The 15,971-nt window shown below is 46.8% G+C and overlaps 1 protein-coding gene across 3 annotated transcripts; it reads left to right on the top strand.

Moving 5' to 3' along the window:
• Window positions 1-2,160: 2,160 nt before the first annotated feature.
• LOC112827229 (eppin-like) lies at window positions 2,161-15,628 on the top strand. Of its 3 annotated transcripts, XM_073880270.1 has the most exons (6): window positions 2,161-2,372; window positions 3,834-3,968; window positions 7,427-7,594; window positions 12,758-12,889; window positions 14,556-14,723; window positions 15,339-15,628. In XM_073880270.1, coding segments are annotated over exons 1-6 (735 nt in total). In that variant the 5' UTR covers window positions 2,161-2,242; the 3' UTR covers window positions 15,341-15,628. The 3 variants fall into 3 exon arrangements, with proteins under 3 accessions (XP_073736371.1, XP_073736372.1, XP_025731432.1); XM_073880271.1 differs by lacking the exon at window positions 14,556-14,723 and having other exon boundaries at window positions 2,168-2,372; window positions 15,339-15,625; XM_025875647.2 differs by lacking the exons at window positions 12,758-12,889; window positions 14,556-14,723; window positions 15,339-15,628 and adding an exon at window positions 8,077-8,401 and having other exon boundaries at window positions 2,186-2,372.
• Window positions 15,629-15,971: the final 343 nt, after the last annotated feature.

The raw sequence follows: 15,971 nt of genomic DNA on the forward strand, positions 1-15,971 counted from the left end.
TTGGACATTTACAGACTCGGGGGACTCTTTAGCCTCTGTCCCCACTATAGACATCACTTTCATCCCTTTTTATGCACTATTCCTCCCTACCTTCAACTCCATAGCGAGATATTATATCCATACTTGTATCAGAACATTCCATAGTGACCTCTGACAAGAACTCAGACACTCCATTCCCTTTTACCTTTATCTCTGACACTCACTAACTTGGTGACATTGAGTCAGCATCTGCATTCCTCTGGGACTTATCATCCCTATGTATGGAACTTGTGCCCTCAGAGTCCTTCCACCCAGTTGGTTCAGCTTTGTGTTCTCTCCTGGACTGAGTTTGGGAGGGACGCAGAATAAGGGGGAGAGCACCACTCAAGACATCTTGGTTGTTCATTAGAAATTTATTCCTTGGTCCCTTTGTGGGGTCCACCTGGTTCCTGAAACTGGTGGGATGGGATTCTGTAGCGTAAGTGCCTGATATTCAGCCTTTTCATTGTAATGTAAGTGCCTGACATTAAGCTTTTGAGTGCTGAGGCATCCATTCAAAGACACCCATCTCAAATAAATACATCCCCAGCTATGTAACACAGATACTAACAACACAACTAGGATAAGGAACCAGCTGCCCTCACCAATGAAGTTCCCCTTTTAGAAAGGCCTCCAGTAACCCAGATAACTAATCACTGGAGTGACACTGCTTCTCCCTTCCCACACCATAATCCACACTTTTATATGCTTTAAATTCACCAATAGAAAGTGAACCCATGAAACCTTAGCTATTCCACCCTTGGACCTGAATAAAGGGAGAGCCCCAAGTCTGCACTTTCTCCCCCTCTCTCTGTCCACAACCTTCTGTGTGGCCTTCTGACTTGGCATGTACCCTCCAGGGCTTGTGAGCAATAAATCTCGTTTTCTTAAGTTCCCTGGTGATTTGGCAGAGGTGGGTCCTGTGATCATAATAAAACCACAAAGCCTGGTCCAACCACAACACTGGTCCAGTGGTGGTAGGGGGGTGTCTCTGAGGGGAATGTCTGTGGGTCTCATTTCGAGTAAATATGCTCCAAGGGCATCTCAGGCTTTCCTAGCAGAGAATATCACTGTCAATAGGCTGAGACCTACACCACAGATTCCCATAGGGGGCTCTGTTGGTGATCCTAAATTTTGTGACCATATAGTCACTCACTGATGATAAGGCTGGCTTTGTCTGGTTTTGCCCATCGTGTAGGACAAATGGAGAACAAAGCTTGGCCCCAAAGTGCAACAGCTAGTTAAGGAAGGAAATGGGAACCCTACAGATGACATTTACACTTTGAAGAGAGTCTCTCCTTCTGCCAAGACTGATGGACTCGCTGGCATTGTGGATTCCCTGTAGGAAAGCTACCAAGTACCCCAGCACTCTTTCCAGAGCCCTTTCACCAGTTCAGTCAGAAGCCAGCAACTCTGCTGCCTATGGACCTTTACTGGGGTATAGTCTCTCAAGCAGGTCTCCCCATCTTCCAGTTCCTCCTCAAACAACAAGGAGTTTGCACCAGATGGGAGACACTGCCCATGAGCTCTTCTGACATTCTCCACTGCTCTCAAACAATAGGACCTCGACAAACACTTTCTGAAAACTCAGCTGATAGGCTGTTCCTCCACCACACCCCACTCTGTGGCAACAAATTTACTCTTTGACCTTAGTCAAAGAATATGAACTACCCAAAGAAAGGGGAGAAAGTTGGGAGGAAAGGGTGGGAGTAGGAGAAAGAGACACAGAGACCATGAGAGTTCCACAGAAAAAGAAAGTAAGTCAGACACCGACACAAAGGGGCACAGAAAAACAAAGAGGTAACAAGAGATCCGTAGAGACACATTGTCAGAGACAAACAAAAGGGGCATGCCACTCAGCATGCAGATAAAATGGAAAGTGAATGGACAATAAGCACATTCCACAACTCTCAGGGTCATCAAGAAGAAGACCCTTGATGGTGGCATTGAGTCCTAAGGTCACCTAGAAAGTGAGACAAGTTTTGCCCACTCCCCCTGGTTGACCAGAGGGCCCAGCCCAGCCCAGGCTGCTGAGGATCAGGAGCCATGCAATCAAAGACCCTTCCCCAGGGCTGTGCACTGTAGATGCCAGCTGGTCACATTGATAATCTCAGGAACTTGGCGTTCCCAGCAGGAAAGGAGGTGTCTGGCTTGACTCCAGTTCTCACATCCAAGATACTGACTACTAAAGAAATAGGCTGGACAAAGGCAGCTAGACATTTTCATGTTCTGGAATCACCAGACAGTCCAGCTCTTCTTCAGAATGGAGTCTTCTAGATTTTTGAGCATCCTGGTCTTATCTACCCTTCTAGTGAATGTCCAGGGACCTGGTCTGACCTACTGGATCTTTCCCAGTAAGTACTGGGGCCTCAGCCCTCGCCCTGGAGAGAGGGAAGGTTGCTGGGAGGAGGGAACAAGGAATAAGACTCGAGTTGCTTCCCACCATGTTAGCCCTGGTCCCAGGTGGGGACATATTTGGAATATTTCTTCCAATTTCCCTCTTGATGGAAGATCCCTTCAGTGAATGCAAGATTGCAGACCTGAGGCAACCCCCACTTTCAGTCCCTTTGAAGTGAGGGTCAATTGGGAATGAAGGGAGGAGTCACAGGATCCAGAGTTTATGGGAGGGGCTATAGGAATCTTGGAAGCCTAGTAGACCGTCCCCTCACCCCACAACAGAAACAGCCCCCATTCTCAGGATATCATCTCTACCAACTCCTGATTCTTTCAAATGCAGCCTTATAAAGTATTCTTGCATCCCCAGGTGTGCCCTGCCTTTGAAATAAAAGTATCCAGAAGTTTCTCTGAACTGAAGACAGTAGTACTCCATGACTATATAGTAATAATGATAATTGCTACCACTCACTGAACATTTAGAAAGTAAGGAGTTTGAGAGATCTGGATTCAGACATGGTGGGCCCAAATTCTGGTTCCACCACTCAGTAGCCATAACCTTGGGCAAGTTACTTAAATTCCATGTGCTTCTGTCTCCTCTGCAAAATGGGGATGTCTGTAGAACTCAATGGGATAGTATTTAAAATGCATAGAAAAGTGCTTGGCTTATGGGAAACAGTTGACAAACTTTAATTAACATTGCTATGAATCAGTTCCTATGATTCGAGCTTTACACATTTTGTCTCATTTCTTCCTCAGTGACTCTGTAAGGCTAAAACAATTTTACAAGTGAAAAACCCAAGGTTCAGAGAGGTGAGTGGTAAGCCAAGAGGTAGAATTTAAAAACCTGACTCTCCGATGCCAGGGTGAGGGATATTAATCACTGTGCAATAGCACTGCCCCCCACCCCGGAGGAACTCCCAAACACTGACTCCTCAAGGAGGCCAAAATGACCAGATTAGCTTAGACCAGTGGCTTTTAGTGGGGTGATTTTGCCTTCCAGGGGACATTTGCTATGTCTGGAGACATTTTTGGTTGTTCAACTGGGGAGTGCTATTGGCATCCAGTGGATAGAGGGCTGGGATGCTGTAAACATCCTACGGTGCACAAGGCAGCCCTCCCCCTCCCATAAATAATGATGAGGCCCTAGGGGCAAGGTTGAGAAATCCTGCCTTAGAGGGGGTGGCACTAGGGGGTGGAACTAGGGACGGGGTAAGAAGGTAGAGAATAAGGGGTGGTCAGAAGGGAGGGTAGTGAAGGCGGTGTTGGGAAATACATGAAAGCACCCTGCGGAAAAGGTCTCCTGTGGATGAACAAAGAGAAAACAAACTTCCCTGACTCCCCAGAATTGCCTCAGGTTGGGAGAAGAGTGGGCACTGTGCCCGCCAACATCCACAGTTGTAAAACTGTCCTTTTCCTAGGGAGATGCCCCAAAATCCGAGAGAAATGTGAATTCAGAGAAAGGGATGTATGTACAAAGGACAAACAGTGCCTGGACAACAAGAAGAAGTGTTGCATCTTCAGCTGTGGAAAAAAATGCTTAGACCTCCACCAAGGTAATATTCAGAGCCTCAGAATAACCAGCCCTTCTGCCCACACCCTCATCTTATGGCCACGGCGGTGGCATCGTCCCTGCTTTGCTAAGGGCTGGTCTCTGACCAAGATTGCTGGGTTGGGGAAGACCTGCAATTTAGAGCCATCACTGCCCCTGATATTATGTGTGACATTAGATAGTATCCTCATCCTGTCTGGGCCTCAGTTTCCCCAAACAGAAGATGACTGTAGGATTGTACCAGACAGTCTCATGGTTGCTTTTAACTCTTATGATTTTCTTTTTTGTTTGTTTGGACTCGTGAACTTCTGACTCCCCACTTGGCTACTGTTGGCACATTGTTGCTGGAAGTGATAATGAAGCTATTGATATTTACCAGCTTTTTGCTGCAGAGGGGCAGCCTCTCTGCTTATTGAAGTCCATCTTAGCCCCAGGACACCTCCCTCGACTACTCCAGACCAGAGGGCCTTTCCTTTGCTCCTGCAATCTTAACTCCATGGCCATCTCCTTGGGCTCCAAATAGACTATCAAAGATACTTTACTCTTTGTTTAACAAATATACATTGAGTGTCTCTGAGACTCATAATAGGATTTGACCAGTATGGTCAGGGAGGTGAAGAAGGCTTCCCTGAGAAAGCAATCTGGAGTTGTGTTCAGAAGGATGGGTAGTAAATTTAGGCATACTGTCGGCGGGGGGAAGGCTTTTGCAGGTGCAGGGAATAATATGCACAAAGGCTCAGTGGTGGGGCCTGGAGGCCAGAGAGCAAGAGTACATATGAGCATGGTACGAGGGAAAGGATCTTTGGTAGGTAGGGTCTGGTGGCCTAGCATCTCCCTTTGATCCAAAGTGATGGAAATCCACTGAGGTGGACAGTGACGTGATCATGTTGTTCTTCAAGGATTTCAGGAAGAGAGGATGTGGTAGCTTGGACCAGAGAGGTAGCTGAGGGGATGGAGAGGAGTGGGGTGTGTTTGAAAAGTGTCTAGGAGGTCAAGTAAGCAGGACCTGACAATGGAGCAGAGTGGGTAGGAGGATGGTAAGTTGTTCATTTGCTTACAGGTGAGGGATTCTGAATCCAGGCTCCCTGAGTTCAATTCTTAGCTCTGGTTTTTACCAGCCTGAGCAAATTAACAACTCTCCCCCACTGTTCCTCAGTTTCCCCAGATAATAAAAGGGCCAGTGTTAAATCCTCCAAGTATGGAGGATCAAATAAGTTGATGCACATGAAGTACTTAGAGCAATGCCTGGCACAATATCCCCAGATGACATATATTAGTTTAAATTATTTGTTATTCTTGACTGGGAGCTCCTAAAGAGTAGAGGCCATGCCTTTTCTTTGTCTCTTAAAGCATCTTGCACACAGTAGGTACTCAATGAATGGCTTATTTAGTTCAGGTCAGGGTGCATTTGGTTTTACCCTCAACATTCTGCATGATCCTATGCTGAGCCAGACCACCTGCTAGGAAGGAGGCTCCAAGATGAAATCAGACACAATCTCTGCTCCCTGGGAAGCTCACAACCTCATGGAGGAGACTGAGGATGTAAACCAGTGACAATCATGCCCATGAGATCAGAAGCATGGTGGAACAATGCAGGATTGGCACCTGTAGGGGTATGGGGTGTGTATGGAGTCAGTGACATCACAGAGGAGCTGATGTCTGAGGTTTTGAAGGAAGAGTGGGAGTGTCACTAATGAACAGCAGCAGGGTGGGCAGAGGGAATGCAGCGTGAAAGGTGTAGATGTGTGGGATAGCAAAGGGTGTTGAATATTGCAGAAGCATGTACCTCAAATGGTACTGTGGTGGGGGCTGGAGCAGAACCACAAGCAGGAGCCAACCTACAGAGCCTGTGAGTCATGGGAAGTCTTGCCACGAAGTCAAGGTCTTAGCTGTGGAATGATGTGATCAGCTTTGTTTCAGGTTCATTAGGTCCTTCCCTCTGGTGGGCAGCACGAAGGATTGATTGGAGGGGCTAGAGACAGGGGCAGGAGATCAGTTCCAGGCTATCCCAACAGCCCAGGCATGAGACACTGAAGATTAAAGAGAGTGGCAGAGAAGTAAGCCAGGAGTTTTCCCTTGAGAAACTCAGAGTTTAGTTCAGATCTGCATTCATTTGCTAGGGCTGCTATAACAAAGGACCACAAACTGGGTGGCTGAAACAACAGAAACGTATTGTCTCAAGGTCCTCAGGCTACAAGTCCAAGGTCAAGTGTTGGCAAGGCAGGTTCTTTCTCAGGTTATCAGGAGAGCATCTGTTCCATGCTTCTCCCCTAACTTGTGGTGGTGTGCTGGCAATCTTTGGCAGTCCCGGGCTTGTAGACATCTACCTTCAGCTTCACATGGTGTTCTCTCTCTCTCTCTCTCTCTTTCTCTCTCTCTGTGTCCAAATTTCCCCTTTCTATAAGAAGACCAATCATATTGGATTAGGGATGCATCCTCCTCCAGGATGACTCATCTTAAATAATTACATCTGCCATAACTCTATTTCCAAATAGGATCACATTCTGAAGTAGTGAGGGTTAGGACTTCCCGGGAAACAAACTGAGGGTTTCAGAGGGGAGTGGGGGAGAGGGGATGGGGTAACAAGGTGATGGGTATTAAGGAGGGCACGTGTTGTGATGAGTACTGCATGTTATATGCAACTAATGAATCATTGAACACTACATCAAAAACTAATGATGTACTATACAGTTGCTAACTGAACATAATAAAAAAATAATTAAAAAACAAAACAAAACAAAAAACATATGAATGGGTGTGGGGTGGGTAGGGAGAGACACAATTCAACCCATCACAGGACTGAAGCTAACTGCAGGATGAAAGGTGCTTGGCCATCTAAAAAACTAGCCCCTGCCTTCCCTGCCCTACTTGCCTTTTACTCGTGATCCCAGATTCTCTCTTCCTGGCATGGTTTGCAGGGCAGAGTATGTGGCTTATATTTTGTCATTTTCAAGGCACTTCCATCTCTTTTATCCATTCAGGACGTATTTATTGAGCAGCTGTTCTCTGCCAGGCACTGTGCTAAAAGCTGCCCATTCAGGTCCATGAGGGCAGTCTCACTTGTACCTTAGGACAGCCCTGTGCCACTAGCAGGGTGGGATGTTGCATTCCCATTTTCCAGAAGAGGAAGTAAAGGACAAGACAGGTAACAGGGGAGGTCGATATGCACACACTGAATTGGGAGCAGGGCCTTGAAATCAGTCTCCTCACTCTCAGGGAAGACAGTGGGGATGGTGACCATGAGGAATGGGGGAGACAGATGTTCTACAGGCCTGCAGACACCCCAACAGCTCTGCTCTGGGGTCTCCCTGCAATGTGTACCATACTCCAGTGGAGCTGGGCTGTGATAAGGGGAAAAGAGCCTGCTCCATTCCATGTCTGGTGGTTTGCAGGGGTAACAATATCAGCTGCTTTCTTGAGGGGTGGACACTCGTATTGCTCAAGTCTGGGGTCTCCCTACAGATATATGCACCATGCCCAAAGAACCTGGCCCTTGCATGGCATTTTTTCATCGTTGGTGGTACGATAAGGAGAAGAATATCTGCTCCAGGTTCATCTATGGTGGCTGCAAAGGAAACAACAACAATTTCCAGTCCAAAGCCATGTGCCAGAACATGTGCCCCAGCAATCGTGAGTCCCTGGGGCGTCCTGTCCTCACTAGGGCCCTGCCAGCAGACCTGTGTGTAGCTGCCTTGTTCAGGCACGGCCACAGCCTTGGTAGGCCAGGTGCTGACAGAGCCAGCTCCACTTGGGAGGTGAGCATGCACCTGGCAGAGGGATGGACAGCGGCATTCTGGGAACTGAGGTTGGGAAAGGATGTGCTCATGATCAAAGCTGGCAAGTATGAGGGGTGGAGGGAGCATACATACGTGGTGAAATCCCAGAGACCAGCTCCACAGAGGTCACAGGACATCCAACCTAGTGTTGGATCACCAGCACTCTATCCCGACCACATCCTGTTTCTCCTGTAAGGAGGAAAGCTATAGCTCCCCGGAGAAAACCCACTTTGTTTTTGCCTCCCGTGCAAAGATGCATGAACGTCATTTCAAGACTCGCTCTGAAGATAAGCTGAGCCCAAGATGCTTAGTGGGTCCTGTCTTACATTCTACCAGGCTCCTAACTGTCAGTGCATCAGGATGCACCTGAACAGCCGCCAGGAATTGGCTCGTGATCCAAGGCTCTGTCCATGCACCTGACTGATGCTTCACGTTGGCGTCCACTCTTCCACTCCACATTCCAAGGGCTCAGCTCTTCCGCAAACAGAGCCCTGGGATCTGCATTCCCCTTTCTCTAGCTCAGCCTCGTTTCACACATGGTATCATTCTCTTTTGATCCCATCTCTATGCTTCTTTCCTTTATGTCCGACGTCTAGAGCCTCCTGTCTATACCTGCATAGCTCCCAGGTTTCCCCAATAAAGTACTCTGTTTAGTCCTGTGCCTCTGTGGCTGAATAATTCATATCTGTTGGTACATTACACTTTGCAGAGACTAAAGGGTCATTGAGGCTCTTGTGACACCATTAAAGGGAGTGAGAACTGTCAGAACCTTGAGAGTTGAGAGCTCCAGGGACATTGTTATCCTCCTCTGTTTCTTCAAAAAATTGTAAGACCCTTTTAAGACAAGGGTCTATGGGCATTGCCTTAGTTTGGATCCCCCAGAAACCAATCCTAGGACAAGGACATGGGTAGAGGAGTTTATTTGGGAGATGTCTCAATACACACAAGGTGGGGATGGGGTAGGTGATACAGGCAAGAGAGGAGTGTATCATGATTATAATTATGGTTACCGTGGGGGCAAACTGCAGCTTACTCCCCCTGGGACCTTCTAAGGAACCCTGTAAAACATGTGTCCAAATGTCTACATTCATCTCCAGTGATGGGGCAGCTGAGGCGTTTATTCATTAATTCCCATCCCCTCCTGGCTGCCTGGGCCTATGAAACCCCTTGCTCCTCCAGATTATTCCCCACACAAGCTGAGCAAGCTGTCAGGGAGCCAGAGAAAACCCACAGCACAGAAGTAGAGACTCTGACACTTGAAGTGGGAAGCTATCACTGTGCACTGGCCACAACAAGAAGCAAAGAACTAACACAAGATACACTGTGGATGAACCTCAAAAGCATTAGGTGATGCAAAAAAAGCCAGACAAGAAAGGTCATATACTATATGATTCCATTTATATGACATATCCAGAATAGGTAGATCCATAGAAACAGAAAGTAGGTTACTGGTTGCCAGGGGCAGGATTAGGCTGGGGAAAATAGTGACTGCTAATAGGTAGAGATTGTCCTTTTTTTTTTAGTTTTATTTCTTTAAGTAATCTCTACACCAGAGGTGGGGCTCGAGCTCCCGAGATCAAGAGTTGCGTGGTCTTCTGACTGAGCCAGCCAGGTGCCCCTAAGATTTTCTTCCGGAGTGATAAAAATATTGTGGAACTAATAAAGGTGATGGTTATACAACATTGTGAAGGCACTTAAAAGCCTCTGATCTGGAGAAGTGTCTGTTCATGTCTTCTGCTCATTTTTTGACTTGATTATTTGTTTTTTGGGTGTTGAGTTTGAGAAGTTCTTTATAGATCTTGGATATCTTGGATATCAGCCCTTATCTGTAGTGCCATTTGCAAATATCTTCTCCCAGGCACATGAAAAAATGTTCATCATCATTAGCCATCAGGGAAATTCAAATCAAAACCACACTGAGATACCACCTTACAACTAGAATGGCAAAAATTGACAAGGCAAGAAACAACAAATGTTGGAGAGGTTGTGGAGAAAGGGGAACCCTCTTACAGTGTTGCTGGGAATGCAAGCTGGTACAGTCACTTTGGAAAACAGTGTGCAGGTTCCTCAAAAAGTTAAAAATAGAGCTACCTTATGACCCAGCAATTGCACTATTGGGCATTTACTCCAAAGATACAGATGTAGCGAAAAGAAGGGCCACATGCCCCCCAATGTTCATAGCAGCAATGTCCACAATAGAAAGTGTAGAAAGAGCTGAGATGCCCTTCAACAGACAAATGGATAAAGAATATGCGGTCCATATATACAATGGAATGTTACTCAGCCATCAGAAAAGATGAATAACCCAACTTTTGCATCAACATGGATGGGACTGGAGGAGATGATGCTAAGTGAAATAAGTCAAGCAGAGAAAGCCAATTATCATATGGTTTCACTTATTTATGGAACATAAGGAACAGCATGGAGGACATTAGGAGAAGGAAGGGAAAAATGAAGGGGGGAAAATCGGAGGGAGAGATGAACCATGAGAGACTATGGACTCCGGGAATCAAACTGAGGGTTTTAGAGGGGAGGGGGTTGGAAGGATGGGTTAGCTCAGTGATGGGTATTAAGGAGGGCATGTATCACATGGAGCACTGGGTGTTATATGCAAACAATGAATCATGGATCACTACATCAAAAACTAATGATGTACTGTATGGTGAGTAACATAACATTAAAAAAAAAAGCCTCTGCTCTGTCCACTTAAAAATGGTTAATCTTATCTGATGTTAATTCCACTTCATTTTTAAAAATGGTTAGGAAAAATGTGCACTAGAACTGTCTCCCACAGCTGCAGGTGAAATCAGAGGCAAGCCAAGAACATGTCTTATTAACACTTCACACCTTAAGTTGGAAAGTTCGGGGAAGAATCTTCATGCCCCATGGTTGTCCCAGGTCATAACTGATATTTAGTATTTCCTCCTGCTTCACCCATTCCAAATTGCACCCAATGATAGAGGCTCTCCGTTAGCTCTGGCATCCTCTCCTGCTTTCAAAGCACCATGATCCTGACACACACTCTCAGAAGATTTGGTTCAACCTGGGATCAACCTGTCTCCTCCAGACCACATGCTACTCATGGTAACATCTTTACTTTTTGACGATGGTTAAGGAAAAGGGGTGGCCCAAAGAGAAGAAAAAGGAGGACAGAAGGGAAATGAAGGGCAGGGAGGAAGAGACCCAGAGGGAGACTCCCAAGAAAAGAGAAAAAGGCAGGCACAGAGTTAAAGGAGGAGGCGCAGAGAGAAGGAAAATCAACAGTGTGAGAAAAACAAGCAGACGGACAAGTAGACATATCAGGAGAGGTGTAAGATTGGAAAGAAGAGAGCTGGGATAGTCTTGGATCTCTAAACTCCCCTGGAAAATGGAAGATGCTGAAATTGAACATTCCCTTCTCCGAGGCAGTCTAGAAGTCCCAGACAAGTTTTGCCCCCTCTCCCTGGCTGACCAGAGAGCCAGAGAGCCTCAGCGAGCTGAGAAGTAGAAGCTTCCTGTCAAGAGCCCTTTTTCCCCCAGGGTCGGTGCTGTGGGTGTCAGCTACTCCCACTGATGGCCTCGGGGACTTGCCGTTCCCCAGCAGAGGGAGTGTGGCTGGCTTGTCTTCAGTGATATGTGGCTCTTGTGCCAGGGCAGCCAAAGCTCAGAAGCAGAAGCTACTGAGGAGCAGTTCCTAATTTTGGTGCCACCAGCCAGGCCAGTAGCTCTTCAAATGGGGCTCTTGGGTTTTCTGGCAGTCCTGGCTCTCTTCATCCTCTTGGGGGGAGTCCAGGAACCTGAGCTGGTTGAGGGGTTCTTTGGCAGTAAGTACTGGGGACTAGGTCCTCCCAGTGGAGACATGGAAGTTGCTGGGAGGGAGGAACAAAGAACTCTATGGATGAGGAACGCCTCCCCCACTCAGCCTGGGGTCCTAGGTGGGAGAAAGGGAGATATTCACAGTCCTTCTCTCAGACCCCTACCATCTAGTAAGATGCCTTCTGTGAGTGCAAGAACCTGAGTCTCTAGCAACAGACTCCCCACTATCGTTATGAGACAGACTCCTTCTGGAGGTGCCTGGACCTGGAGCTCATGAGATGGACTAAAGGTGCTGAGACTTTATGGGCCTTTCCTGCAAGAAAGGTCCCTCACCCCAGCACCACCCTCAGCAACTTTGAATCTTCCAGTTGCAGCACCCAAAAGTCTCCCCACACCCACACCCCCAGAGGGTCCTTGCCTGTGGAGTAAAGAATGGTCTCTTGAAGTCCCTCAGAATGCTGAGATATGAAGACCCCCATAAGTAGCAGCTAAAATACACTGAGCACTCAGCAGTGAGACCATACATTGCAGGTTCAAATCCTGGCTCCTCTCCTTAGTAACTGTGTGACCTTGGCGAAATTCACATAACCTCCCTGTGCTCCAGATTCCTCTGTTTATAAAATGTGGATATTGATAGGACTCACCCATAGAAATGCCACAAAGGTTAAGGAGAAGAGAACAAGTCCACAGTAAGCACCTCATTAATATTAGTTATCATTATTACGCCCCAGGCCACCTGACAATGGCTTCCAAGTTTTGTCACCTAATCCTCCAAACAACTCTTTAGGCAAATGAAAGAATCAAGGTCCAAAGATGGTGCCTGCCATACTAATGGTGGCACAGAATTCAAAAGCCCAGGCATCTGACTCCACAAATGGAGATCTCAGTCACCTAGAAGAGCTCTATAGCACCCTCGCCCCCACCCAGGGAACATCCAAATGCAGGAAGGCCAAGTGACCAGAATAGTTCTAGGGGAGAGCATCCTTCTTCCAGAAACCTCATGGTTGGTGGGGGTGGGAGTAGGGCTGTGTTTAGGGACTAGATGGGGAGTCATTATGAGGTTGGGAGTGGGGCCAGTGCTGTGAAAATCCGGAGTCCTCCAAAGGTCACTACCTTCTGGGGACAATGAAGAGAGAAAAGTCTTCTCTAACTCTGCAGTGTTGCCCTGGGCCTGGCAATGGAGGGTTCTGGCCTTCCTTCTTCCTTTTTTTCCCTCCCTCAGAGAGGTGTCCCCGGACCAGAGTACCATGTAGTTACAGAGAAATCGACCAGTGCACGAAGAACAAACCGTGCCCCAGGAAGATGAAGTGTTGCAATTTTAACTGTGGAAAGAAATGTTTAGACCTCAATGAAGGTAACACACAAACCCCCTGAACTATCCAGTGCCCTCCCTCCTGACCCCCACTCTCTGCCCATCTGCCCTGGCAGCGTCGGACCTCTCCCCTGGTTCCCTGATGGCTGGTCTCTGACCAAGAATCTGGGTGCATCTTCTACTTGACCCAAATCCTAGCAGTGCTGGACGGGGGTGGGGCTTATTTCATTTTTGCCCCTGCTCAGGTATATGATGTGAGTAACAGAGGTTTTGCTTTATGGGCTTTAGTTTCCCCATCTGTAAGAAAGATGTAGGCATTAGACCACATGGTTTCTTGGCTATTCTTCTGTGATCCTCTGAGGTGCCAAGTTCCCACTGAAGTCCCATCAAATGCCAGCATGGTGTCAGGTGATATGATAGCTATAAGAAACAGGTATATGATTTATAGTTCTTGGCTTTCCCCACCCCCCAAGGCTTCTCTGTCATATAAATCCACGATGCCTTCTCTAACCATTTTTTACCTCTTCCACTCTTTCCTCTGTGCCCATATAATTGTACTCTAAAGAGGACCATCAAGGACCATTCATTCATTCATTCATTCATTCAACAAATATTTACTGGTGCCCCTTACACACATGATGGGACCCACTTGCTCAATATAGGCCAGGGGAGGCAAGAAAGGTTTTTCTAAGAAAAAAGATCTATGATTTAAGATCTGAAAGATGGGCAGTAAGTAGGCAAAAATCGGAGGGAAGAGCTTTCCGGGCACAGCTAATAGCATGTGCAAAGGCCCTGTGTGAGGAGACAGCAGGCTCAGGCCTAGAAAGTCCAGAGACCAGAGAGTGAGTGTGCTTGTGGTAAGAGAGAGAAATATTAGGATGGTGAGGCCATGATAGGTAGGCAAGGTTCTGACAAGGCAGGGTCTTGCTGGCCAGATTAAGGCGTCTGGTCTTGATCCTGAGAGCAATGGAATATCTACGTTCAAATCCCTTGCCATCTTCTGTGATCTTAGGGAAGTTACTTAGCCTCTCTTAACTTCAGTTTCCTCATCTACAAAATGAAGACAAGAAGAGGACCTACCTCCTCAGATTATAGGTCAATATGTATCAAGTGCTAAGAACTTTAACAAATGCTGTTGTTGTTGTGCTTCAGACTATGAGGTTCTGAACAACTCTATTTGTACCTCATAGTACTATGCACAAAACAGTTGCCCATCAAGTATTTCTCAAAGTTCAGGATATATTTGATTTTGTACTGTGAACATTCCTGAAGCATGTCTCAGTGCCAGATTACCTGCTAGGAACTGGTGTACCAAGATGATGTAATGTGCAAACCTCACTTTCTGATGGAGGAGTCAGAAAATATGAACAAGTGATTACATGGAAGAGATCAATGTGTGGGCAAGATTGAAAAGCAATAAAGAAAAGCAAACAGTGAAGAATGGAGCCAGGAGAGACATTATAGAAGAGCTTGATGTGTGGGAGTGTTTTGAGGAATGAATAGGAGTACACCTAGTAAGCAAGAGAGGAGTGGACTCTCCAGGCATGTGCAGAAGCATAGATAAGTGTAACAGCATAATATTTTTTAGCAAGTTCATGCTGCTCTAAAAATATCATGCTCTTTCATTCTTCCAAGCTTTTGCACACACCTGGAATATTCTCTAGCAAGGCAGGCACCCAAGCAATACAGCTCTGCCATCTCCTTGCAGACATATGCAGTTTGCCAATGGATATTGGCCTCTGCTTGGCCCGCATTCCACGCTGGTGGTACAATAAGGAAATCAAAAGCTGCTCTAGATTCGACTATGGTGGTTGCAGTGGGAACAGTAACAACTTCCAATCTAAAGCTGTCTGCAGGGCCATCTGCCAGGAAATATGTAAGTCTCAGGGGTCCCATCTCCCATGCTCACCTGTACAGGTGGGAGGTCTGGGTGTTGATTGGCCCATTCCAGGAAGTTAGCAGGCCTGGGGTCGATAGAACCAGTCCTCGCAGAGGGGTAAATAGGGGATGCTTTGGGAAAGAGAAGGTGGGAGGAAGAGCAATAGTCAAAGGGAAATCAGCAAGTATGAGATGAATAGGGGGTGCAGAACGAGGAAGCAGAGGGGTGGAGTATCCAAGATGAGGTCAGAAGAAGGCCCAGTGAACCAGCCCAGGGCTGGGCACCCATCACCCAATCTCTTCATTTTCCTTTTTAAGGTGATTAGAACCAGGACAACCACATGCTTTATTGATCAAACTAAGAAACTTTTGAGAGTGAAAGGGGAATGCCATTAATTATTACATTGGGACAACAGGTTTAAACTGGCACTTGACTGGAGAAACCAGAGCACACGAGCACCCTATGGCCCCAAATCACTCCACTTCTGGTTTCTCTTCCTGTGAAAAGATATAAAAATGACCCCAGCTCCTTTGTTCCATTAACTACAAGATTTGGTTCCTGAGATGAGTAGGGCCCAAGCATCTCATCCTTTTCTGTTCTGCTATCTTGCAGAGTCACCATCTCCCTCAGTAGGATAAAAGGAACTGGAACAACCTCCAGAATTTGGCTCATAATTCAGGGCTCTCTCCATGTGTGCCTGACTGATGCTTCATATCGGCTTCCTCTGGCCAAATCTCAGCTGCCAGGACATTGACTGTTCCAAAAACCAAACCCCAGGATTTGCTTACTCTCTTTCCTCCAGCCCGGCTTCTCTTCAAACACAATGCCCTTCACCCTTTAACCCCTTCTCATTGTCTGATCCTATCTCTTCCCTCTTACAGCACCTGTGTATGCTTCAGAAGCCTCCAGTTTCCCTAATAAAGTGTTCTGTAGGTCTGATATTTCTGAGAATGAATAATTCACATCTACTCCCTCTGTGCAGTGTTTGCAGAACAAGAAATTGTTGGGTCTTCCAGTGACACCAAAAGAAAGAGAAAAGTATGGAAATCCTGCAATTTGGGAACTCTGATGATGCTGTGGCCCTGGTAAAATTGTCATGAAATGCTTAGAATGGAACCATGTTTGCTCAAGTGAGGGACCATGAGGCTTGAGCTCCATTAACTTGATGGGCGATCCATCTCCAAAAAGGCTGTGGGCTTGTTTCCTGAGCTTTCAATAAAGGATACACTTCCAGAGTCCAGCACA

This window comes from Callorhinus ursinus, unplaced genomic scaffold, assembly GCF_003265705.2.
Source record: "Callorhinus ursinus isolate GAN/ISIS: 27379988/994484 unplaced genomic scaffold, GSC_fseal_2.0 scaffold38, whole genome shotgun sequence".
NCBI classification, from domain to species: Eukaryota; Metazoa; Chordata; class Mammalia; order Carnivora; family Otariidae; genus Callorhinus; species Callorhinus ursinus.

Bases quoted from the DNA above. Each gene is read 5' to 3' on its own strand.
- LOC112827229 (XM_073880270.1), top strand. From the start codon at position 2,243: ATGTTCTGGAATCACCAGACAGTCCAGCTCTTCTTCAGAATGGAGTCT. The intron at 7,595-12,757 runs GTGAGTCCCTGG...TCCCTCCCTCAG, and splicing joins GAACATGTGCCCCAGCAATC to AGAGGTGTCCCCGGACCAGA. The intron at 12,890-14,555 runs GTAACACACAAA...ATCTCCTTGCAG, and splicing joins ATGTTTAGACCTCAATGAAG to ACATATGCAGTTTGCCAATG.